The 22,274-nt window shown below is 54.9% G+C and overlaps 8 protein-coding genes across 8 annotated transcripts; 4 read left to right on the forward strand and 4 right to left on the reverse strand.

Annotated features, from left to right (window-relative positions):
* Positions 1 to 13: 13 nt before the first annotated feature.
* CCMA1212_001713 (uncharacterized protein) lies at positions 14 to 2,985 on the reverse strand (the record flags this gene model as incomplete). The annotated part of the gene is made up of 5 exons (XM_073699131.1): positions 14 to 576; positions 638 to 1,167; positions 1,227 to 1,960; positions 2,031 to 2,714; positions 2,791 to 2,985. 5 exons carry the CDS (start codon positions 2,983 to 2,985, stop codon positions 14 to 16), a joined length of 2,706 nt encoding a protein of 901 aa, XP_073562490.1.
* A 1,425-nt stretch (positions 2,986 to 4,410) lies between these two features.
* On the reverse strand, positions 4,411 to 6,038 carry CCMA1212_001714 (uncharacterized protein; the record flags this gene model as incomplete). The annotated part of the gene is made up of 2 exons (XM_073699132.1): positions 4,411 to 5,637; positions 5,721 to 6,038. 2 exons carry the CDS (start codon positions 6,036 to 6,038, stop codon positions 4,411 to 4,413), a joined length of 1,545 nt encoding a protein of 514 aa, XP_073562496.1.
* Positions 6,039 to 6,559: 521 nt separating this feature from the next.
* CCMA1212_001715 (uncharacterized protein) lies at positions 6,560 to 7,454 on the reverse strand (the record flags this gene model as incomplete). Its single annotated transcript, XM_073699133.1, has 2 exons — positions 6,560 to 6,795; positions 7,067 to 7,454. 2 exons carry the CDS (start codon positions 7,452 to 7,454, stop codon positions 6,560 to 6,562), a joined length of 624 nt encoding a protein of 207 aa, XP_073562495.1.
* Positions 7,455 to 7,564: 110 nt separating this feature from the next.
* On the forward strand, positions 7,565 to 8,419 carry CCMA1212_001716 (uncharacterized protein; the record flags this gene model as incomplete). Its single annotated transcript, XM_073699134.1, has 3 exons — positions 7,565 to 7,571; positions 7,721 to 8,082; positions 8,303 to 8,419. 3 exons carry the CDS (start codon positions 7,565 to 7,567, stop codon positions 8,417 to 8,419), a joined length of 486 nt encoding a protein of 161 aa, XP_073562494.1.
* An 827-nt stretch (positions 8,420 to 9,246) lies between these two features.
* On the forward strand, positions 9,247 to 9,963 carry CCMA1212_001718 (uncharacterized protein; the record flags this gene model as incomplete). Its single annotated transcript, XM_073699135.1, is given in 4 exon segments — positions 9,247 to 9,322; positions 9,353 to 9,502; positions 9,608 to 9,771; positions 9,789 to 9,963. 4 exon segments carry the CDS (start codon positions 9,254 to 9,256, stop codon positions 9,961 to 9,963), a joined length of 558 nt encoding a protein of 185 aa, XP_073562489.1. The 5' UTR covers positions 9,247 to 9,253.
* A 402-nt stretch (positions 9,964 to 10,365) lies between these two features.
* Positions 10,366 to 11,106, forward strand: CCMA1212_001719 (uncharacterized protein; the record flags this gene model as incomplete). Its single annotated transcript, XM_073699136.1, has 1 exon — positions 10,366 to 11,106. The coding sequence occupies one exon, from the start codon at positions 10,366 to 10,368 to the stop codon at positions 11,104 to 11,106; it is 741 nt and encodes a 246-aa protein (XP_073562488.1).
* A 4,341-nt stretch (positions 11,107 to 15,447) lies between these two features.
* CCMA1212_001720 (uncharacterized protein) lies at positions 15,448 to 15,681 on the forward strand (the record flags this gene model as incomplete). The annotated part of the gene is made up of 1 exon (XM_073699137.1): positions 15,448 to 15,681. One exon carries the CDS (start codon positions 15,448 to 15,450, stop codon positions 15,679 to 15,681), a length of 234 nt encoding a protein of 77 aa, XP_073562051.1.
* Positions 15,682 to 18,659: 2,978 nt separating this feature from the next.
* CCMA1212_001721 (Glycerol-1-phosphate phosphohydrolase 1) lies at positions 18,660 to 21,718 on the reverse strand (the record flags this gene model as incomplete). Its single annotated transcript, XM_073699138.1, has 7 exons — positions 18,660 to 19,147; positions 19,346 to 19,455; positions 19,532 to 19,722; positions 20,126 to 20,696; positions 20,762 to 21,080; positions 21,158 to 21,659; positions 21,713 to 21,718. The coding sequence occupies 7 exons, from the start codon at positions 21,716 to 21,718 to the stop codon at positions 18,660 to 18,662; spliced, it is 2,187 nt and encodes a 728-aa protein (XP_073562052.1).
* Between the last annotated feature and the right edge of the window lie 556 nt (positions 21,719 to 22,274).

A 22,274-nucleotide genomic window follows, 5' to 3' on the forward strand; every position in this document is an offset into this window, starting at 1 on the left:
AAAGTTTCCCGTCTCATAAATCATCAAAGTCGTCATTCCATCCAAGTCTGTCAAAGATTGACCCGATCTTCCCCTTTGGCTCTTGCTGTTTCGTCTGAGGAGTTGCGTACAGATCCATCCGCTGCTGCGTAGTCTTCTTGACCGGCGTCTCCATCAAGTCAGGGGCTTCGTAGGCACTCGTCCTCGCAGGCTTGACCGCGCTATCCGTCACTACAAGATCTTCATATTCCGATCTTCTCTGTATGGCGGGGGAGGAAGGCGGAAACGTTGATTGTTCGTCTAAAGGTCGGCGTATGAAGCTGGGCTTAGACGATGTCTTTGTCGGTGTGTCGCCTACTGTGTCCGCCGCTGGGGATGGACTTCGTTTGTATATTTCCCTAAGAGCAGGACGCTTTCCCGTCGAAGGGACGAAGGCTGTTACACTTGATGGGGGGATCAGCTCATCAAAGCCCTCTAAGAAAACCTGACCCCCGTTCGACTTGGTAGGCATCATATTCTTGAACCGATTATTCGCTGGTGTGGCCTTGACCTGAACGGCTGAAGCTATAGCACTCCTAGGAGGCGCCCTTTTCAGTCCTGGATTCCTCTGGTTAGCGTTCTCGCGTTCTCAAACTCCAAAACCGGGGAAATAAATTACGCTTTGTGGCGAGACTGGTCGATGCTTTACGCTCATCTGCCTCAGCCATCGCTTTGCCCACAACTTCCCGATTGGGCTTCCTCAGCGCCGAGATAGCCTCCTTGAGCTCGGTCTCCACTTCCGCCTTTTTGCTAGCTCTAGCATCGAAGGGATTGTTCATACTATTGCTTCGTGATAGGGATTGAGCCCTTCTCTGAGAGTCAGTGGGAAGTAGTGACATGGGACCGGCTGGATCCAAGCTCTCCCGTTTGATGGTTGGAAGGGTAGTGGAAGTGGCTGATCGCAAAAGAGCAATTGCGTTGCTGGGGCCCCTCGAGATGCTCCTCCGGTTCTGCTGTTCTGTTGAAAGGGCGCGCTGCAGCGTCTTGCGGGGGTTGGGAGGCTGAGGCCGCCTAGCAACAGTGCCAGGCTTGAGATCTCGCGGCCCCGGGGGTCTCTTCAAAGACTTGGCCTTTACCGGGGCTTTGATGACAGGGCCTCCAAGCTTGCGGCTGATGGAGTCGCAAAGTTCAGGCAAGCGAGCGGAAAAGCTAGAAGAGGTCAGTCTCAAAAAAAGCAAACCTCAGAACTTGAGATCACAGATGCTTACAAGGGCATAATGACATCGACGCAGAAGTCTCGCAGAGGTTCGGACGATGCCTTTTTGTCCAGATTGCCGTCCAGGGGCGTCTGTGAAGATGGGGCGTCTTCAAGCAGCAGCTGCTCGTCGCTCGCGGTAGACTGCCAGATGGTGAGGCGATCGGCATGGACATCCAGCAAAACAGGAAGATTGTGCTTGTTTCTCTTCTTGGGTTGAGGATGCAGAATATTCTCTAGCAGGTCTCCAGAATCGGCAGCTCCAGGTAGGGTAGGCAGATTCGCCTCACCAGTTTCGCCAGCAGCTTTGAGAGGCTCAAGGGCAAGAATCTCCATGATGAGAATCATCTGCAGTTTGGTTTCTCTCGTTCGCAGGATTGAAACATGAGACTTGATCTGTGACGGCGTGATCGGAGCTCCGTCGTCATTCGGTTCTGGCTTGTTCACAGCCCACCACCGCATGACATTCTCATCCTCCAAAGGATACAGTCCACTCTTGCCAAGCTTCATCTTCTTGGGCTTGCGCTTGCGTTTGCGGCCCTCGTCGGAACTGTCGATACGGTCTTTGAGTTTGGCGATGATCTCTGGAATCGATTCGCGATATTTTTTGTCAATTTGAACTGTTGTGAGGATAAGACTCTTTAGAAACTCGATCAAGTCAGCCATATCTAGATTCGACTCCAGGTCCAGGTGGAATGTCGACCGAGCTCGAGATAGCGGTCCTTTGGCGAAATACGCAAGTGATCCCTGCATCGATGTGAGCAAGCATTAATGATACGTAGAACAATACTGAGCTCGGAACATGCAAGTCACATACCATGGACTTGTATAGCGCATCGAAATAATGAGTTCTGATGCCCTCAAAGATCTCCTCTGCGCTACTTGCCATGCTGACGGGATTGACTTGATCCTCAGCTCCTGGCAGGGGAGCCTGTTCCGAGCTCAGGTCTGGTGACGGTAGCTGCGATAACAGGGACTCAGGCTCCTGTGGTTCTTCTTCTTTCGTCATGATTCCGACGGTTGACACAGACTGTGATCTTACGCGCTTCCTCATTTGTGACTGAATGGCCTCGATGGCAGCCCTCTTCTTCTTTTGTTCGACATGCAGCTGGGGGGTTATAAGTGCTTCGCCGCCGGGGTGCTCAATACGCTCCGTTTTCACGGGAGAAAGTCGTTCATATCTAACAGCCGTAGCCTTTTGCGCCAGGCTCTCCAGGTCTGCCCATGGCGCCAATTTGCAGAGCACATACAGCCCATTGGACTGTCTCTCAAGAGCATAAGCCGTGCCCCTCAACTCGTTACGGGCGACGAGCACAATGGGTGCGGGGCCCAGCCGGCTTTCGAGATCGAGGATGTGGATGTAGGATTCGTAGAACCGGGACTGGGGGAAGTCGCCGTGGCAAGCAGCAAAGTCGATATAGGACAGCGGCAGGTGTTCGCGCGGCAGAAGCATCAACGGGTGCAGGACGCGGGGCGGGACATGCAGGTTCGGCGGATGCGGCTGTAGAACCCTTGAAGTCAGCCACAACTGACGGCCGGACTTTTGGTATGAGGTTCTTGAAACTGAGAATTCCCACCTTGACGGCAATTGACGGCTTGAGCAGCTGCTCCATCGTCACCGCGACGCCCGACTTCCTCACATCGCCGCGCGGCGAAGAGGCCCCATGAGGACGACTCGGATTCAAGGTGAGGCTGCCTTCGGAAGTAGGCGTCAAGATGCCGGACCGCGCACGCGACGCGTCTTCGGAGACGAGGAGCGCGGACGAGGACATGGAGAGCGGGCACTCAGTCACGAGCGGGCATCATCGAAGGAGGAGGAGGTCTTATAAGGGAGCTGCGGGAAGGGCGTTGGCAGTATATTTATTCAAGAAAAAAGGCTGCGAAAAACATGGGCCAAAGGGAAGCGGCCTGTCGAAGGGATGTTGTTCTGCTGCTGCCCTTTCTTCAGTGCAGAGGGCACCTGGAACTTTGGTGGGGGCTGCAGCAGATCGCGTTTGCGCGCTCTTCGCTTAAAGAAAAAAAAAAACAAGTGGGAGGCTAAGGATAGAGCTGTGACGTCGTCAGTGCCCGTTTTTTCACTCTCATTCCTTTTCCTCCGCAGTATCCATGATGATGATATTATATGTAAAATGATGATTGCGATCTTCGTGTCCCAATGTAAGTCATTTCGGCGTGAAGAATTACTGTATATAATGATTGTGTTCAGCTGTTTCTTGTGGCGCAAAGCTTTTGGATGTTGTCAAGCTGTCCATGTTAGCGCCTAGGTACTTTAACATAGAACAGCGCCTCGCGACTTTGGAAGCCATTGATTGGCCGGCCTTTAATTGACTTTTGGACGACGGCATCAGCTACAATCTAGTGCCGCATACACTTCAACGCCCATCACAGCCAAGGGATGAGGTCATGAAAGACTTGGCCACCTGGAGGTCCTCATGTCATCAGATGCTAAGGCCGTGTTATCGTTGTGCGAATAAATCAGCAGTGGGCAGAGCACCAGGTCAGGTACAGAAGCCGGGGAAAGGCGTCTCGCAGAGTAGCTCCTCCAGACATACATTCCTCACCCCAGCTTTAAATCATGGGCCAGGCTCATGTCGATAATTGTTACGCAAAAAGCGCCAAGAGCAGGCTCGCAGTCATGCATGCCACGAAGAGAGCAAAGGTACGATTTTTGTTGAAGAGGTACAGAAGCCATAGGTATTATGCTATCCTTGAGCTGCCGAAAAGATCAGATACCATGCATACTACTACCTGGTTGATACTCGTCGCACCTACAAGCGCCTCTAACCTCCGGGGTATTTCAGCTCCTCCCATCCCACGCCCAGGTGGCAAAACATGGACACAGACGTGTCTTCTCCAGCTATGGAGGCACGAATCATTCAGGATCCCAACCGCATAAAGGCATAACAAAGAAAATCCAGACCCGGAATAGGTACAACTTTCATGGATAGAGAAAGTGAAATCAAGATGCCGCTCCCCGTACTGTGCAATGCCAGTGTATATGCTATCCGCTAGAGCAAGTTTTACAAAGGAAATGGATGAACAAAAGAAAAGCATGGCCTGGGCCATCTGTAGTGTACAATACTGCAAGGAATCGCCTGCAATATGATTTCTCAACTGGTTGTAAGCGTAGCAGACATGATGCTCTGCTGCATGTCCAACGCCAAGCTGCATGTAGCATTGAGATTGCCTGTCCAAAATCAAAGCATCCCCATGGAAGAGGCATAGGGAATGGCGAAGTCGGAGGAAGGCTCCCCGTTGTTTGATGAAAATGCCCAGTTGTAGTCTGAGCCGTCTGTATAGCCAGGGAAATAACCAGTGCCAACCTGGTAAGAAAACATGGGTGTTGTAGGCTGGCTGGAGCATGACGTGATACCAGCGCCGTACTCTGCTGCCGTTGCTTGGATTGGCGCACCGAGCTGGTCAGGAAACGACCTTGCGCCAAAGCTACCCATGGTGTACGGGGTCACCTGGTTGTTGAAGACAAAGTTCTCCAGGAAAGCCGGCGTCGTCGGTGGCGTGCGTAAGGTGGGATCCTGGATCAGGGCCGACGAGGAGTACTTGGTGGTGAGAGGGAAGAGGCCACCGTTGGCATTTCGTGGCTCTGCCGCGACCGGGGTGTTTGGCGTGGGCGGTGCTGCCGAGCCGGAACCCATTGGCGAGCGGTTTCTTTGGGAAAAGGGGCTGCGCGGCGTGGCAGCAGAGGCTGATGACTTGCGGACTCTGACCGTCCCCGTTGAGACAACTCGGCGCATGGGACCCACTTGCTCAGAGCGTCTGGCCAAGTCAGCGGCCCTGAGGCTGCCCGAGAAGCTTCGCGAGCCATTGAATGACAGCTGAGGGGTTTGACGATTGCGGCGAGAGGCAATGTCTGTTGAGCAGGGAGACTTGAGGTGTCTGTCGGGGCTGCTTGGGAGGCCGGTTTGATGCAAAAAGGCTGTTATCCGTGCAAGGTCCATGTCCTGATAGTCATCGCCAAACTCATCGGCACCGTGCTGCTCAATAGAGAGCATCGCGTCCAGGGCTGACACGTTGGCGAAAGACATGCCAGTCACCGGTGACGAGGAATATCCATGCACGCCTCTATCAGAAGACTCGACGGCATCATCTTCTACATCCGCATGATGGAAGACAGACGAGGCAGAGCCGAGATGCGGAGTGACGGGCGGCGTGGCCTCGTAAGCATCGGTGGAGCTCTCAGACGCAGTCGACAGCCGTGAAGGGGCGTCCGGAGACTGCTCTTTGGCTTGTGAAGTCTGGCGTGGCTCTGGGAAGGGAGCAGAAGAGGCAACCCGGTCACGTTTGCGATCGGAGCCTTGAAGGCCAATCTCTCCGCCCGCACGCTCTTTTTCGGCTCGTTGCCTGGCTTCATACTCTCGAATGTTGTTTTCTTTCTTTTCTCGGGCTCTTCGGTTTTGAAACCAGTTCTAGAAGGTGGTTAGCCAAGTACAATGTATATATGCATGCCATGCATATATATAAACATAAAGGGGACTTCAGGGGTAATTACATTGATACGGGCATGGTCAACCCTCATGCTCTCGGCCAAAGCCTTCTTTGTGCTACTATTGGGCTTGTGGTTCTTCTGAAACTCTGCCTCGAGAACCTCCACCTCTTCTTTTGAGAGTCGCGGCTTTGACTCTGTTGTTCGCGACATTTGTTGGTGGTGGACAAGGTGGTTATGCTGGGCCTGGTAGGCCTTGATGGTGTCGGCGAGGAACGGATAATCCGGCACCGGCAGCTGGGTGTATTGTGCGGCGAAGTCGTCGGTGGGAGCGACGGAGTAGGTCCATGCCGACCAGTCGGACTGAGAATGTTGATGAGGCATGATCTCTGTTGTTCGGAGGCCGGAACAGGCGCGATATGTTTGGCGATAGCTGCTATACACCAGCCAAAGACTTGCGTGACCAATATCCCTTACTGGGTTTTGATGAGCAAGGAATCCGATATGTTAGTGGCAGATTGCCGAGATGCCCGACTGGATTGAAATCGAGGAATTCGATGGCAAGTAGCGGCTGCTTGGTTCTTATAACGACAGGTTGCTACCGATAGCAAGGGAAGTTCAAGGAGTACTTTCAGGAGAGAATTCAATGGTAAGGTCTCAATAGCAGCGATGACGATGACGACGTCGATAAAGAGGAAGAGGAGAACAGGAACAGGAAGGAGGTGGAGGAGGAGAAGGGGGGCTTGAGACAAATGCTTTTTTCCTTCTTGAAGTCGCCTCCTGGCTGCTCTTTGGCTCGAGCCTTGTCAAGGGGATTCGGGGTCGTTGGAGCAAGCGGGCAGAAACATTTGAGGGACAAGACCCGGGGGCAGATTCGGAGGGGCGGAGGTAGATACAAGTACTCGCTAGAGGCAGAGGCAGAGGCCCTTGGTGCAAGCACACATCTCTAAGTTGGTAGTGGTGTTGTCGACCCGCCCGCGCATCTGTGGCGGACTTGGTGCTGCATGGGCTGCTCCGTACTCGGTACTGCGTCTGCGTGCGTGAGCGTGAGCGAGCGAGTGAGTGAGGGCATCGCCCCCGGTCACTGGCCAGTGCGCCGGGGGGGCAGGGATCACAGCACCGAAACCCCTGGCTCCGAGCCCTGCCACTCCAGGGCCACACTTGCAGGGCCACGCCAGGGCGGCCAGGCGCTGCAGCAATCAGCGACGGGGGTGCGGCAGCGCATCAGCTGCACCATGCTGGGTGGGCCGGACTCGCGCCTGTGCAGAGTTGGCGCTCAGAGCGCTCGCAGCCAGAGCCTTAGCAGGCTAAGAGGCTAGAGCCACAGCCCGGAGCTACCCAGAGGCCCGGGCCCAGAACCAGGAAATCCCAGTGCCCAGCTGGCCACGGCTAGCGCTGCTTGTACCCCGTACCTCGTACACGGCGTGGACTTGTCTGGTCGTATGCAGTCGTGCACGGCAGCTGGTCGCTTGTGTGTTCCGGGGACTGGGCTGGACCGCCCGTGGATGCAGAGGCTCGCTGCCGCCACGCCAGAGTTGTGTCGTCGTGGCCGATGCGAGTCTGCGAGTCGTTCTCGGTCTGTGCACCAGGCCCAATGCGGGACTGGGGAAGAAACCGACGGCCACCCTGGCAGATGGACGGGGGGGGGCGTGCGCGAACATCTTGCCATGAGCTCCAGCTCCAGCTCCAGCTCCAGGGAACGGCTTGAGGTCTGGAGGGAGTGCGGTGGGATGCCGCGTGCCATTTCGCGGTAGCCAAGGAGGACGGCGAGGGTTCAAACGCGGTCCGTCGTAACGACATGACATGACAATCCCACCCGGCTCAGAGCCCTTTGCCTGTTTGCGCCTGTATGATCAGGGAGACCGACGCCAAAGCTGGTATTAGAGGGGAGGTGCCGCCTGTGTTTGTCCATGCACGGTACGTGTCCAAGTCGCTGGCATGTAGCCAAACTACACGTACTGATAGTAGCAGCTGAATGCCAGTTCAATTGTCGCAGGGATCGATTGTGCCCTGTCAATCAGTAAGTAGTACCAGGTCTCTTGCTTAATTTAATAGAGGTGACACAGACGTCAATCACCCGCAGGTCGCAAACGCAGTGTGCCGCCGTGGGTTGAATGGTAGAAGCCTCCCTCACAGCCAAAGCACGCTTCTCCGGCGTGCGTCTCCGGCAGGACAGCCCAGACGGGCAGACGGAGCGTTGGTGCGTAGCTTTTACCCGTTGGAAACATGCGACGGTGTGTCCACACGGAGATTCTGGGCCTGGCAAGGCCAACATCAGGGTGCCAAAATGGTGTCAGATCCACCGGCAGCGCCGCCGAAGCGCCCAGCCCTCCCAGCGTCTCCCACCACATGCCCCCAGAGGCATTCGGGCACTGCAGCTCGCGTGCTGTGGTGCAGCAGGCCTTGTCCCAGTGAATCCCGGCCGTCGGTAGGTCCCAGGGCAGCGCTCGCTGTCATTGGACACCGCAGGCGGCAGGCTGCACAGCGTCTGGCCCTAGGACGGAAGTGGATGGGATTGCTGAGACGAACCATCCATCAGGTCGGGGAGCTAAGCAGCAGACGGCTCTGCAGCCGATACGAATCTCGGGGTAGTGCTCTGTTTGATGAGTTGCTTTGCTTTATGCGAGAGAAGTGAGAAGTCGGTACAGCGACGCGGCACCGAGATGGAAGTTGAAGCGTTCAGACGAGGTGCTCCTTCCTGCTGCAGCCTCCTGCCTTTCTGCCTGCCTTTCTGCCTGCCTGTCAAGGGCTGGTTGATAAGGTAGTACCTGCCAAGGTAATTATGAGTCTAAGTGCGATAAAGGAGAGCCGAGTAAAGGCAGGTGCTACTGAGGTAGATGCCGCCTCAGCGAAATGATTTCTTTTCTGTGTATCGCTATCCGACTGTCAGTCGCTTCCAGCACTTATTTGTCCTACCCAGATATCATCGAGTAATTTCCTTTGGGCCGTTAACCTTCCAAGTCCATCCTCAATGCAGCGTTACGTACGACGAGCCACGCTCATGAGCAACTCGCCGTGCCATCTGCGTGTTCTATTTCAAGCTAATTTTGCCCACCTAACTGAGCCCGGCAGTCTTGACCCGGGCGGGTCCAACCGTCTTTTTCTGCCCTTATCTTGCTTGCCGCGTCCTTTTTTGCCCGCTATTCCGCCCACCATTTTACCCATCAACTCGCCGCTCCACCGCGGCATCGAGCCTGAAGCTCATGCGTACGATGCCCACAGCCCATTCTGCTCGGCAGCAGCAAGGCAGCGGTGGTCCTGCTGTCTACTGTCTGTGTCCTGCGTGCTTCTTCGCAGTCCGCTTGCCACGCGCCAGAGAAGCGCCGGTGACTGGACATGGAATCCCGACTTTGCTTCCACGGCGCTACGCCCCCCTGCCGGGTCGACTTTAGCCACCCAGACGGTCGCAGAGCCTAAAAGAGCTGGGTGGGTGGCGGCCACAGTCAGAAAGGGGTCAACTCTGGTGATGCGATGAGGTAGGAGTACAGGATACGACAAGAGGCCGAGGAGCAAAATCAACGGGCAGCACATCCTGAGCTGAGTGTTCATGTCCCACCACAGAGCCGTCTTTTCCCTGCTAACGACATCCCAGACTTCCAATGTGCTTGTACCTGGATGACGACATTCAATGCCACCGCGGTTGCACAGCAGTCAGCCTCGCCTCCCATGTATGAGCACCCGTTACTACCTTCTTCAAGTTGTGGGCACACACCAAGATGCGGAATTTTCACCTCGTGGCACATCCACGCTCCCTATCTCGGCCACACTCGTCTCTGGCAGTCTTAGCCTTTCCTAGAAGAAGTTGGATCGGGCTCTCGGAGCGTCCCCACCGTTCCGAGGCTCCGTCCGTCACGGAGCTTTGCCTCTTTCGGGCCAATCGCACAACCTCATCAAGAGCCTGCCAGTCCTCCATCCTTGCAGTTTACCCCAGTCGTAGAGCTCAGGCGAGCCAGGCTAAACCCAAGCTGGGCGCCGTGGCTTTCATCAACCCATTTCGCTTATTCGGCGCGCTGATTTGCCATGCTGATTCGTTGTCTAGCCCAGATTTACTACCCACAGTCACCAATCTTGCTATAGGAAGCAACAAGCTCATGAGCAAAGCGCTTAGTTCCGTCATGTTATTCTGCTATCAAGAGATCGCCCGTCCTGTGTTGTTGTGGCTGCCAAGCGGAAGGCTTCGACCATCATCAGAAGACACACGGCCAGACGGTGGACGACGGAAGACGCCACGGAGCCTAGCGTCACGGCATACAAAGTCGATTTCGGTCCCGTCGGCGTCAGAACGGTACAGTTTCCCGCCGAGGCATAGGTACACTACAAGTCTTCCCTTCTAGGCGCAAAGTAACCCACCGTTCAACCACTCAAAGAAGCGTCGGGGCTGGAAAGGCATACCATGGATACGTCCAGGGGACAGCTTCGCCGCAATTTACCATTGACAAATTGTTCAGAGGTTATCCTGCGTGTGCCTGACGGCGCAACACTCGTAACATCACACCAAGCCTCCGCATTGTCCTACGATGCTTTCACGCCGTGTTCAATGCCAAAACGACTAACTTGAACCAGTAAAGCTGCCTCAATCACACATTGGCCTTTTTTCAGCTGAGAAAGAACAGCCGGTCACCTATGATGAAGCGCCACCCCTAACTGATCTCAACCTAGCGGCCCAGCGTGAATTTACTGCCGGGACGCCCCATGCTTCATTGGAGCTTAGATGATGATCCGCATTCAATCGCTTCCAAATCGTGACACGGCACTCAGGCCAAGTGCAAGACCGGTCATTGCAACCCACGGCGTATCCTTTTCAGCTCGAAATCGCTATCACCCGTGTCTCAGTACCAAAGATAGAGGCGGCAAGGAATGGCGGTGCACGACTCCGAACAGCATGTCTCACACACGGCATGTTATGAGACTTCATTCTGCGGTTGAGTTCTCGCATTGCAGCCTCTCGGGTCTTCTGGACGGACCCCAGCCGGCACCACTTCCGTATCTCCAATTTTCTTCTCAGCAGACGACCGGATCATGCAAGATTACCATCCCGGTGCCCGGGTCTGTACTCCACGTCACAGTCAGGCCAATATGCTGCTATTTACAGGTACTATGTAGCTTTCATGGGCAGGCTGGGAGACGACGCATCCAAGCTGCGCGCGAGTCTCACAAGCGTGGGTCTGTTCACTTGGAAATGAAGCGTGAGGTAGTACCTCCTATCTTGCAATTTCTCCAGTATCACCAAATACGCCCAGTTATGCTAAGCTGGCAACCCAGGTTCAGATTTATCGGGACATGGCTCTCTTACAAGGACACGTCCACGGCGCTATACACGGACCTGTCGAGCCGACCTGGGAAAATGAATCCTTTGTTCTCGGTGCAATTCATTGTCAGAATGAGACAGACTTATTGCCGTCAGCCTTACAAGCATGATGGTCCCGAGTGCCTGGAAGTGATGGGGCGCTAATGGCCACGTCTACCCGGCCGCTGTTACACTGAGAGCCGAGCTTAAAGCAGGGCAAAGGGGGCTTAGAGGAAAAAGAAACTCTGGAGCGGCAGCTGGCGGCGGTGCCGAGCAGAGCGGTCTCGACCCGGAGATCTGGATGTGCTCTTTGCTATGGTCCAGAAGGGCAGTCGGGGTGCCGATCAGCCAAGGCTGGCTTCTCGGTGGACAAGCGACCCTGGATCCATGGTGCTGCTGGCAGCCGACCGACTCTATCTGCACTCCCTCGAGGTCCGTCGCGGTGCTGGGCGAGACCTTCTGCGAGGAGGCTTTGGCTTCTTGTCTTGTTCAGGTCACATTCAGCACGGGCTAATTTGCTGCAGCGGCTGTATTCTGTGCGACGAATTCCGTGCAGCACAGCGTTGCGTGTGCCATTAGCGGTTCCCACACATCAGGCCACACCACCAGTTCAGCCGCTGCCTTGGACAGCAAAGTAGCGGGCCTCCGGTGAGTGTTGGGTATCTGATGGCACCCAAAGCAAAAAGTCAACACGCGGAAATGAACATCAAGGTTCCCGAACAAGCATAATATCACAGAGACAGACAGACACCATGGGTAACCCATGACTGCAAAAATCAATATACTGCCGTCGACATATCGGTGCGGTCACAACCTGACTGGGTTGAGCAGAGGCAAGAACATCCAACTCCTGTCGCCGCTCTCTCTCGTTCGACGGAAAGTGGGGGACCGAAGAAGCTCGGGTTGTCGGGGCGCCTCATCCCTCGATAAGAAAAATTCACAGCCAGCTGGACGAGTCTGTCGGCTGCTCATGTGTCGCGGCCCAAGAAGCCAAAACTGCAGCTGTGGCCGTTTTGCCTTCCAACTCCTCCCTTTCGACGAAGCCAGGCCCAGTGCTCTGGAACGCCGGTCCATCTCAAGGCTAGCTGCAGCTTTAAACATGCGACAAGCTTCGAGTGGTCCAAGCTAATGACTGGCCGTACCTGGCATGTAAAGATCCGACATGAGGCCTCGGTTGTCCGTACTCGCACGCCCACGGCGGCCGCAAAGGACCGATGCTCCCATCCTCAGGATTCTCTCCCCACCATGGCAGGAGTTTCCTCTCCGCAAAGAAAAGGAAAAAAGAACATGAATATGAGTCGTGACAATGAGAACCATCATGGAGAGGTCCCTGTTTGAATGTACTGAAGCTGATTCTGAGAATGTCTACTATCATGCTGACAAGGGTTAGATCGCTTACAACCAATTGGAGACAGATCGCAACCTACCATCTCTAAACTTTCTCAGCCTCGCTGCCAGATCGGGCATCACAAGATTGGATTTGGGAGACAGGCGGGCTTCCAGGCTTCCAATTGCACTAACCTCGTCCCATGCTCAGGTGGTGTGCATTCGTACCAATTGGCGCTGAGGTCTCGGGTGCGGGAGGGAGCGCAAAAAAAAAACTGGCCAAGCCTGAAATGGTGTCTTTTTGCGTCCTGGGCGTGACACCACACACACCCCCAATGCCTGTTTAGTGCCAGAAAGTGCTTGTCGAATTTCCTAAAGCAAAAGCCACACACACACACTGGACCGATCTGCCTTTGTGCTGGCGTACTCTTAGCAGCGGCGTCGATCCATTGGACAACTCTACGGGGGAGTACATTGCGAGGAATAAGGCAGCCAAAGTTCGCGGGGCGTAGGCGGTCCATGATGCTACTGTAGGCCACTCGGGTCTTATCCAAGGGTTCGGCAGAACAGCTCCGCTAGCATTGGATGTAGGTCTCATTACTGACTACTTACTGACTAGGACCGAGAACAGTGTCGTGGTTGGTTTTGGGGGGGGGTGGGGGGGGGAGAGGCGCCAGCTTCCCAGATCTACATACTCGCCAGGCAGAGATCTGGCAGCCCACGCCAGCTGGCTCTTCGCTCTGGTCCATCCCTGCCACAGAGATTGATCACTGATGAAAGGCAGTACAAGGACGAGGACCCTTCTTTCTTAGTCTGATACTGAAAGGATACTGCTGACATGGTATTAGCCCAGCGTCGCTTTATACGTCTCATATGGGAATTCGAGTTCATCAGTAGCGGTGCTATGCTTGCTTCTTTTCAGCAGGATATGGATGATCTAGGTGGGTGAACAGCCAACAAGACGTTTACTTCTAGAACAGGTAATCGAAAGGGAATGGTGAGCGGAAGGCGCTCTGTGACTCAAGCGAGACAACGGTGTGTTTGAAAGGCTATGGCTTAGGTACGTCGAGACAGCTCGCAGTAAGGCTGTGGATCTGATGCTGTCGTTGCTCACGGGAGGCTTGCCTACCATACTTCTCTAGATACCGATGTGGCGAGATTGCTTCGAAGACGGCTGACTTTACTGCAGTCGGTTCTTTTATCATCTAGTCTCGGAGCAATGGACAGATTCATTCGAGGAGGGTAGCAAGAGGGGAATACCCTATACAGGAGAGCGACAGCAGAACGGGATACCTATTGTGGCACCCTTAAGCCCTCGACTTGGCCAGCAAGAGAATGCGTTGTCATGCGAGCAGCATTTAGAGCTGTGAGCTGATGATGGTATGTAGTATTCTTGCCGTTCCACTTCTGCATCTTCCTGTCGGTGGAATTTGGCGCATACACAGTCGGACGGGGCAGCGTGCGAGTAAGTGCAACCGCAGAAAGAGCTGGGCTCCCCTGGCGAAGAGGGGCGGGGATCGTGACGAACAGCTCTGCTTCGTACCGCGGTCGGGAACATCCCCGCCAGCTTTCAAGTGGCGTGAGGATGCAGATTGGCCCGAATTGGACATTGCAATCCGGGCCTGCGGAAATGCTACGGAGTCCTTTTGCGAGGCTGTATTACAGCGCGAAGCAGCCAAGCGTTGGAAAGCCCTCAGTTCAACGAGATATGTGTTCTCCAGAATGCCAAGGCATCTCGGCAACGCATTCGCTCGTCCATGACAGCCCACTCCCACGGCGAGGGAGTGGGAGAAGGATGCGGGGCACAGGAGCGGCAGGCCGGATTTCGCACAACACGGCGTGGATCATCCACAAGGCAGTATCACGGAGTACGAGTCTGATATTCGCAAGAACTCCGGAGTACATACGTGTTCGGACATTCCATGCTTAACAAGTCATATGCGAACGCCGGTGCAAGTCTCTTGGGCCCTTCTTCCACTGCCATCTCAGGGAAGCCGGATATCGACTTGAAACTTGCAGGTTCTAGCCTTTGCAAAAGACACCAAGGGCCAAGCTTGTCGGCTTGGTCGCGGTATCCGGTGTTCATCGACGACGGGACGCGGAGGCAGCGAAGTGCACGCTGGTTCTGGAATCTAGCCAGCGAGCGGGGAGCAAGGGACGAGGGGGCGTGTGGGTTTTGACGCAAGGGGGGGGGTGAGGAGACGCCAGCCAACCTCAAGTCCCCGCAGCCAGGGACGGGGAGATTAGTGTCGACTTGGGGCCCCGGCAGCCACGTGCAAAGGAACCCCAATCCCTGTCTGCTGAACACTCGATCGAGACTTGCAACTGGTGCTCATTGCCATCTTGAGCAGCCACAGTCCGAGGGCGCTGGCATCTCCAACTGCTTGGCCTGAGCGCTAGGGGCCAGCGTTCGACTGGCGAGCCTCGCCGCGGCACGACCCTCGTGCTTGCTCGATCTGCTCGGACATTGCTTGAGCTCGATGGGGTATCTTTTCTTGCACGGAGCACGTATGACTGGCCTTTGCACGGCTTTCGGGCGCATGGCGCTCGGAGATGACGGTTGCCCGTGGGTAGCGCTTAAACGCAGTTGCTTTGCCGTGCCTCCCTGCAAACTCCGGACTTCTCCGCATGCTACTCTCCCCTAACACAGACCGCCGTCGCAAAGAAAAAAAAAACAGGAAGAAAAAGAAATGCCATCATTGCCATAGGGCGAGGGAAGAACATGCATGCAAGTTGTATCTGCGTCTGGGATTCTCGGTCCTCAGCTGTGGATTGCAAGCCACACAGCCGGACATTTCCAGCACGGGCACCAATGATCGCCTAGCTTTGTGCAAGCCCTCGAGGAAATCAGGGGTTTGGTGCTGCAAGTGGGTAGTGGCGCAAGCAGTTCGGCGGATTTGCTTCAAGCCTCTCGAAAGCTTCGAGATATGCATCTTTTTCTGGCCAAGGGCACGGCATTCGAGTGCTGTGGCTCCTGGCGAAGGCCATGGAGCAAGGGGGATCTTGTCAGGACTGACTAGCCGACGAGATACAACCTCGCATCTCGGCCAGTCACGTTGCTTCCCGACAAATCTGTTTTGGCTTCCCACATGGCAAAAATACCATAGCGCGATGGGATGGTGCAAGGAAACCGAAACAAGATGCTCTGCATGGTTCTAGCCCACGCCGATTCGTGGAGCCATGTCTGGTTTCGACCTCAGCTGCGTCTTTGCCATGAACCGCGAGATTGCACGCACAGCGCAGCGGACGTGTGCTCGCTCTTCGCGCTCTGTTTGGGCGAGTGCGAGGCCGGACATACGCAAGCTCTCGTGCGGCGGCGATGGCTTCGGCCTGCGAAGGAGTCCGCGCAATGGCAATCAGACGGCAGTCAGCTCCTGGGGCAGCAGAATTTGCGAGTGTGGCGAGACGCGCTGAAGCGGCTGTGCCCGCCGAAGCGCTCTAGCTCAGGGTCGATGCACAGTTCCATTGGGTTACGCCCAGGAGCGCTCATCCCACGTGTGCTTTTATATTGCCACGAGCCTGTTCCCCGATACTGAGCATTTTCGACAAGGCCCCCTGTCTGCAAGAGCAGGCCCAGCAACTCCTAAGTGTGGGGATATTACCGCGTACGGGTGCTCGTACTTTCGACTGTACGGTGGCATCCGAGCGACTTCTTTCTTTCTTTCTTCGGCTCGGCGAATCTGCCAGTTGTATTCGGGGTGCGAAGTAGTAATGCTCCATCCAGAACGAATTCGCCGGTAGGCTGCCTTACCAGTGCAGTTTCCCATTCACCAAGAAGCGGGGGCTTGCAGTAAGAGAAAAGAGTTCCGCCAGTCTCGCGATACTCAGTACCCCCTCCCCTCCTCCAAGATACCCCTTGTCTTTGCGCCTTCTTGCTGCTGGCATTGCAAGGCGAGGCACTCCGCAGGAACGGGTCTGTACTGTATGTCGGGCATCTTCAAGGCGGGGACAAGCCTCCGAAGGTTTTCGGGCGGCAAGTTGCGGCCAAGAAAGGACCGTGTCACCCTTTCGGAATGTCGACTTCAGCTGCAAAGCACGAAGCAACCAGCACCGGCATCAGCCTCAAGACCCAGACATCGCAGAGGTGCTAGAAGGGAGGGGTGAAACCATCTCGCAGTGGCTCTTTCGCCCCCCTACAAGTGGGCTCCGTCCATGTGTCGCGATGCAAGCGCAGGCGAACGAGAGCCAACCACCGCAACAGGCGGCAGCTGCAGGAAACCCTCGGGCGTAAGCCTCGAGGAGGATGCAGTAATCCAGAAGGGAAAGCGGGTTTCCATGCAGCCTGCTGCCTCATGTGGCATATCAAAAGGGAAGTGCGTGTCGAGGCACGGCATTTTCGGCACGGAGTTGTTTCCTGCTGGCTCATTCAGCATACCACTGCTATTCCGCGGTGCCTGTCGTTCTGTTCTCATGGTACAGCTTCTGTCTGCTTTTCCGGAATCTGCAGGGTAACTGACGACAGACGACGTGCCCTGACGTGTGTCCAGTCTCGCCTCGCACGGGACCTTGCATGGGATATCAGGACATGACGGAGCCCAGGTGTCTCGTGCAACGCTGAATCAAAGGATCGACATGCGTGTCACTGGAGATCCATGGGGTCTGACGGATCTAGTGGTCATCACTGCCTTTGCCTGGACGATCGTCACCTCCCGACGAACGGAGAGTTCTTTCATCCGACACCCGGATGGAGTACTACTAGGTATCTGCATCACCTCGGTTTGATCTATGACATCGAAGACTGCATCGTGAAAGCGATACCTGGAGCTCCACACTCTCACGAACCGCCGCCGTCTCGCCTCACAAGTCAAGGCTTCCGTGTCTAGTTGGCATTTCCCGCCTCACTCGACACGGCCAGCCCACAAGGAACACCCATGGTGAGGGTGTTGCTAATGTTGTTGTGACTTTTTTCCTCTCCTCATCTCTGGATACCACCTGTATCACCCACACCACCCTATGCATATGTTGAAAAGAGGCAGGCGAACTGATGCCAAGCTGGGATCTTTAAGAGACGATACCGCACCTGAAAGGAAAACAACGGAATCCTGTTGCTGAGACATACATACACGGAGAGACGGAGGGAGAGGGGAGGCAGCTTCATCCATGACATGACACATTACAAGTGCTACTCGAATGGCAACCGGGCGTCAAGGTTTCCCTTGTCCGAGGTGTCGGTACGGAGTACAAACACTCGAGGACGTGCGAATTTGCAGTGGTGCTTCGGGCAATGCATGTCGGCGGTACTGCCTGTACGGAGGAACCCGTACGTATTTACTGCTGGTGTCTACAGTGACTTGTATCCTCTAGTCATGGGGAGGGAGAGTTGCGGACACACGTACCTACTACTTGGCACCCCCCACCCCCTTTGCGCCTGGACCTTTCACACAAGGTGCGAGGACCAAGAGCCTTGATCCAAGGTACGAAGTGGCTTAACTTCATGCTTGAGTACTGTCATCCCTGTCTTTCACCGATTCACGGGGCGAAAGCCACGGCGCGTGTCGTACGAAAGTTGGTCGTGATCGTTACGCAGCGCGTCGAAAGGGGGAAGAGGGGCATCACAAGCAGGTAAGTACATGTTGGCAGTCGTAACACCGCGTACGACTTGTCTGTACTGGCGCCACTTCATACCTACCAAGGCACCGGAATCCTTTGTCGAAGAAGAGAAAACAAGGTCTCCTGGACTTGGGTCTATTGCTCTGTATTACCTTTCAAGGAACCTCCTTGAAAACACAACTTACCCCCTGGGCCCACTCCCCCCATCCATCCATTTCCTTCTTCCCCCGGGACATGATGACTAGTTGGTGGGCTGTTTTCCCCTCACAAGACACTGCATTGTCCTTTTTTTTTTCTAGCTCGGCAGAAGAAACGAACCGGACAATTTTGACAAGTATCCTATAAGCCAGAAACAGTTGAAGATGGGAAGGGGGAAACGCAATGAGTGCCAGGGATGCAGACTCTCTGAGACATTGCCCATCTCGCATCATGTGTCGGGATCAGGGGAGGAAAGAGAGAGCCAGGAGAGCTCGCTTGGCAGGAACACGAAAGACATCGAGGAGAGAAAAAGAAAAGATGAGGTGAGACATCTTCATCACCGTCATCGTAAACTCTTCTTCAGCTAGGTACCCGTCCAAAAGGGCTGATGTGAACACGCGCACCGAATCTGCCGAGACCTATGTAGGTACTCTCTCTCCCTTTCCAATTCTCCTTTTCTGCCCTCATAAAGGGTTTCTTTGCCCCTAAATGCCAGATGTGTCTATAGACTTCAATTAATACTGTAGTAATAGCATGTCGCGCTCTGTATCTGTATCTGTATCTGAACTTGACCCGAAGTCGCCCTCTAGAGTTTCTTTCCTCCTCTAACCCCGACATGTGCCTCCTGAATCACCAATTCCAAATCAGAAGCGCAACGCGTTGTACAGCTCAAGCGCCATCTTGCCGTCCGCCTGTCTCACCACCCTCACACTCTCGAGATCCTTCACCACCCAGTCCGGCTCGGCCGCCACGACCTGTTCCACAGTGTGGCTCGTCACCAGTCCCAGGACCTTGCACCCGGCTGCCTTTCCAGCCTTGATGCCTGCTGGACTGTCCTCGAGGACAAGGACCTCCCCGGCCTTGTCCTGCAGCCCGAGCTTCTCGAGGCCGAGGCGGTAGCATGTCGGATCGGGTTTGCCGTTCTCGACGGACTCCGCGGAAACGAGATGCTCCGGAGTGCCAAGGGACAGCCGCTCCAGCCAGCCTTTGACCAGGGGCTGGGTGCCAGACGTAACGATGGCCCAGGGGAAGGAATGAGAGATGATGGACGAGAGGAGCGAGCGGGCGCCGGGGATCTCCACAACGTCGTCGGCGTACCGCTTCGGGAGCTCGCCCTCCATTCTCGTGACATCTGTGGGGTGTAGAGGTTAGTCCCGATCCTCCTGAACTGAGGTTTTGTGAGATGTAAAGGAAAAGGATTTCAGTCTGTGAGAGGCCTCAGCGACAAGATGGGAAGGCGTCGGCATGATACGACAAGCCACATTGCGCCTCCATGGTGACCACGACGACAAGGAGTCGTCAGATGACATAGAAGTCCTATACAACTCACATTCCCAATTGGCCTTTTCAGGAGCAAGGATCTTCAGTATGTCTATACTCCGGCGGCCATGAGACGTCTCCAAGATGACTTCTGGAGCGACGCCGATTTCTTCACCGACTCTTTGGTCTCTCCTGTTAGCACATCTAATCTATCTCGAGGACTGTCTACTCAGAAGAGGTTGGAGGGGGGTGTTACGTTTGCCAGTGCTTGACAACAGCGGGGGTAGAGTCTATAATGGTTCCATCCATGTCGAACAAGAAGCCCGAGAAGGAAACCTCCTGAGGGGGGAGGCTGTAGTCTGGTTGAGATCCCATCTCGCCGATACTCGTCCAAGCACTGTCGGTGCGATACAGTTGAGAAGGATTGAATGACGTGTAATGAGTACTCTCTAGTCAAGTTGATAGAGCGCTGATAGACGGTCCGTCTCTGACCAAATGAAGCAGCAATGTGTTTTTATATCGATGGCAAAAGCGGGATCGATCCGAGGTAGGAGGTGATTCAAGATTGCAACCCCCACGTGGCAGTTCCGCACCTGCGGGGCTTCCTCAGCTGGTTAGAGCCATCTCTAAAAGAACGCAGAAAGCGTCATCCGCGACACTGTGACTAACGACCTCTTCCGAAGATTTCGAGCAGACGCGATGGTTATGGTTGTGAACTCGACGGAGCTTCCGTTTCTGGGACGAGTGAGAATCATAGTAAGGTGGAGATGATGGCGCAAGTTGCGTCTTACTCCAGGTCGAATCCCCACGTAGTGACTCAAGCTTCTCCAGTTGAGGAGGACTTGTAAACTTTCTCAATGGCCCCGACGGCGTCATAATCATAGCACCAGTCTCTTGTTCCTTTGTCAATGATACCCCCTGGGCCAAGCCGTTGACCCGTTCGCCTAGTCTTCCGAACGAACTCGCCTCTGCTGGCATCGCGTTCCAGGGGCCAAACTTCCATCTCGTGGCAATGATCAAGAGCTTCATAGAGGACACTGCGTTCGACTTCATCTGCTGTATGGGAGGAATCACCGCCGTGTAAGCTGGCCTCCTGCACAGCTTCTACCCTGGGCTTCCTCACTGTTTCAAAGACATGAAGTGCATGCTTGAGCTTGGAGTCGACCTCTTGGCTTCGTTCATGGGCTGAAGTTGTTGGGTTGGTGTCAGGAGGACAAGCCAAGTCTAGCACTACCACAAGTGCAGCTGCATCTTCGACGGCGATGCTAACGCCCATGGACATGTAAAAGGCCATTGCATGAGCAGCATCACCTATCAGAACGAATCGACCGGACTCGTGAGCCCAGGAGGGCAACGGCGGCACGGCATACACAGGGTAGTTGGCAATTTGTGGACGCGAAAGATCTAGGATGCGCCGAACTCTGTCGACGGCTCGGTTAACAATTGCACCACTTCGTATGTCATCGATGCTGAAGGGTATGCATACCGGGGCTCAAAGTCTTTGAATAGATTTCGGACCGTCTCGTTGTATTCGCTCGGGGTGAAATCTTTGGTATTGACGTCGTCTCGGTGAGAGAGAACGATATTGAGCAGAGTCGCATCTTTGATCAAGTAGGTCATGCACGACAGCTGCGGAGCAATCCACCAGTTGGAGCTGCGAGACCGAAGATCTATTAGACTCGCAACTACTGGGTCCGCCCTGAGTTTGGAGACCTCGGCCGTCGTACGAAAAGCAGCCCATCCCGTAGGTTGGCTTCCAGGATCCTTGGAGCCCAAAAGCTTGGATCGTGCGAGAGAATTGATCCCTGGAAAGCACAAGAATGGTTAGTATATCGCGTACCCGGACGATATGAAGTTGCCTCCACATTCGAACAATACCCACCATCAGCAGCGACAATCAGGTCCGCCATCAGCCGTTCGCCGTTCCGGAGCAGGACCGCTCCGTTGGCAAACTCATACTCGATAACGTCGCTGTCCAGCAGCAACTTCGCCCCAGCTTGGATGGCATGTCGATGCAATATGGCGTGCAAGACGGCCCGATGAACGACGATGTATGGGGCGCCATACTGAGCTTCCATATCCTTGATCCGGACAGTCCCCAGTAGGCCGCCGGTGTGCCCATCCCGTACATGCAGCTTCTCTGGGACAATGGACTCCGAGAGCAAGTCATCCTTGAGACCCCACTTGAAGAGATATCTGATTGCTTGGGGTGTCATCTGAACGCCCGCACCCAGCTCGGCAAGCTGAGCAGCAGCGTCCAGGATCGTAACTTGGTGACCAGACTGGCCGAGGGCAATGGCAAGCGAAAGGCCCGCGATGCCTGCTCCCACTATGATGACTCTCATGCTCAAGGGTTTGCCTATGAAATCTGTCCTTAGCTCTGGCTGCGAGGAGACAATGATGTTGTATCTCATACAGCCAGCGGAGATAGGCACACCATCATTGCCCGACACTCGTACCAGCAGACTTGTTCCCTATTTCCAGATGCGATAATAGGCTGTAACGCAGTTGGCGACTGTCGTGTCTCCAATTGAGGCTGCCAACTGTGCAGACCTGGGTGGCAATGTCCAAGTAATCACACAGCACTAATGCGGGATTGATGGAGGGTCGCTTGAGGTGGACAGTGAAGCTGCGTGTAAGGCATTGGCCTTTTATCCATCGGATGCCGCAAGCCCGCTTGCATGCCCGCTTTGGGCCTGTTGGATCCGGGTGATGGACGAAACAAGAGAGGAGTGGCCGAGGGTGAGTGCAGCATTCGTTGGTCAGCCTGCTATCGGATAGCGACCTGGCAGTGTGTGAGTTGGTGATGCAGCAGCAATGCAAGCCCGTATGGGGCATACCCTGGAGTAGTTACGTACACCTTGTATTAGAATCAATTCACAGGTCGCGAGGTGAGGCTTGTGAGAGGTAGAAGCTTGAATGGATTGAGGCGATATGGATTGGGTTGCAAGGTCCTGATGCTGATCAATTGTACTCACGTGAGGCCAGCATTCATGCGC

Source organism: Trichoderma ghanense (genome assembly GCF_004382785.1).
Source record: "Trichoderma ghanense strain CCMA-1212 chromosome Unknown scaffold_1, whole genome shotgun sequence".
NCBI classification, from domain to species: domain Eukaryota; kingdom Fungi; phylum Ascomycota; class Sordariomycetes; order Hypocreales; family Hypocreaceae; genus Trichoderma; species Trichoderma ghanense.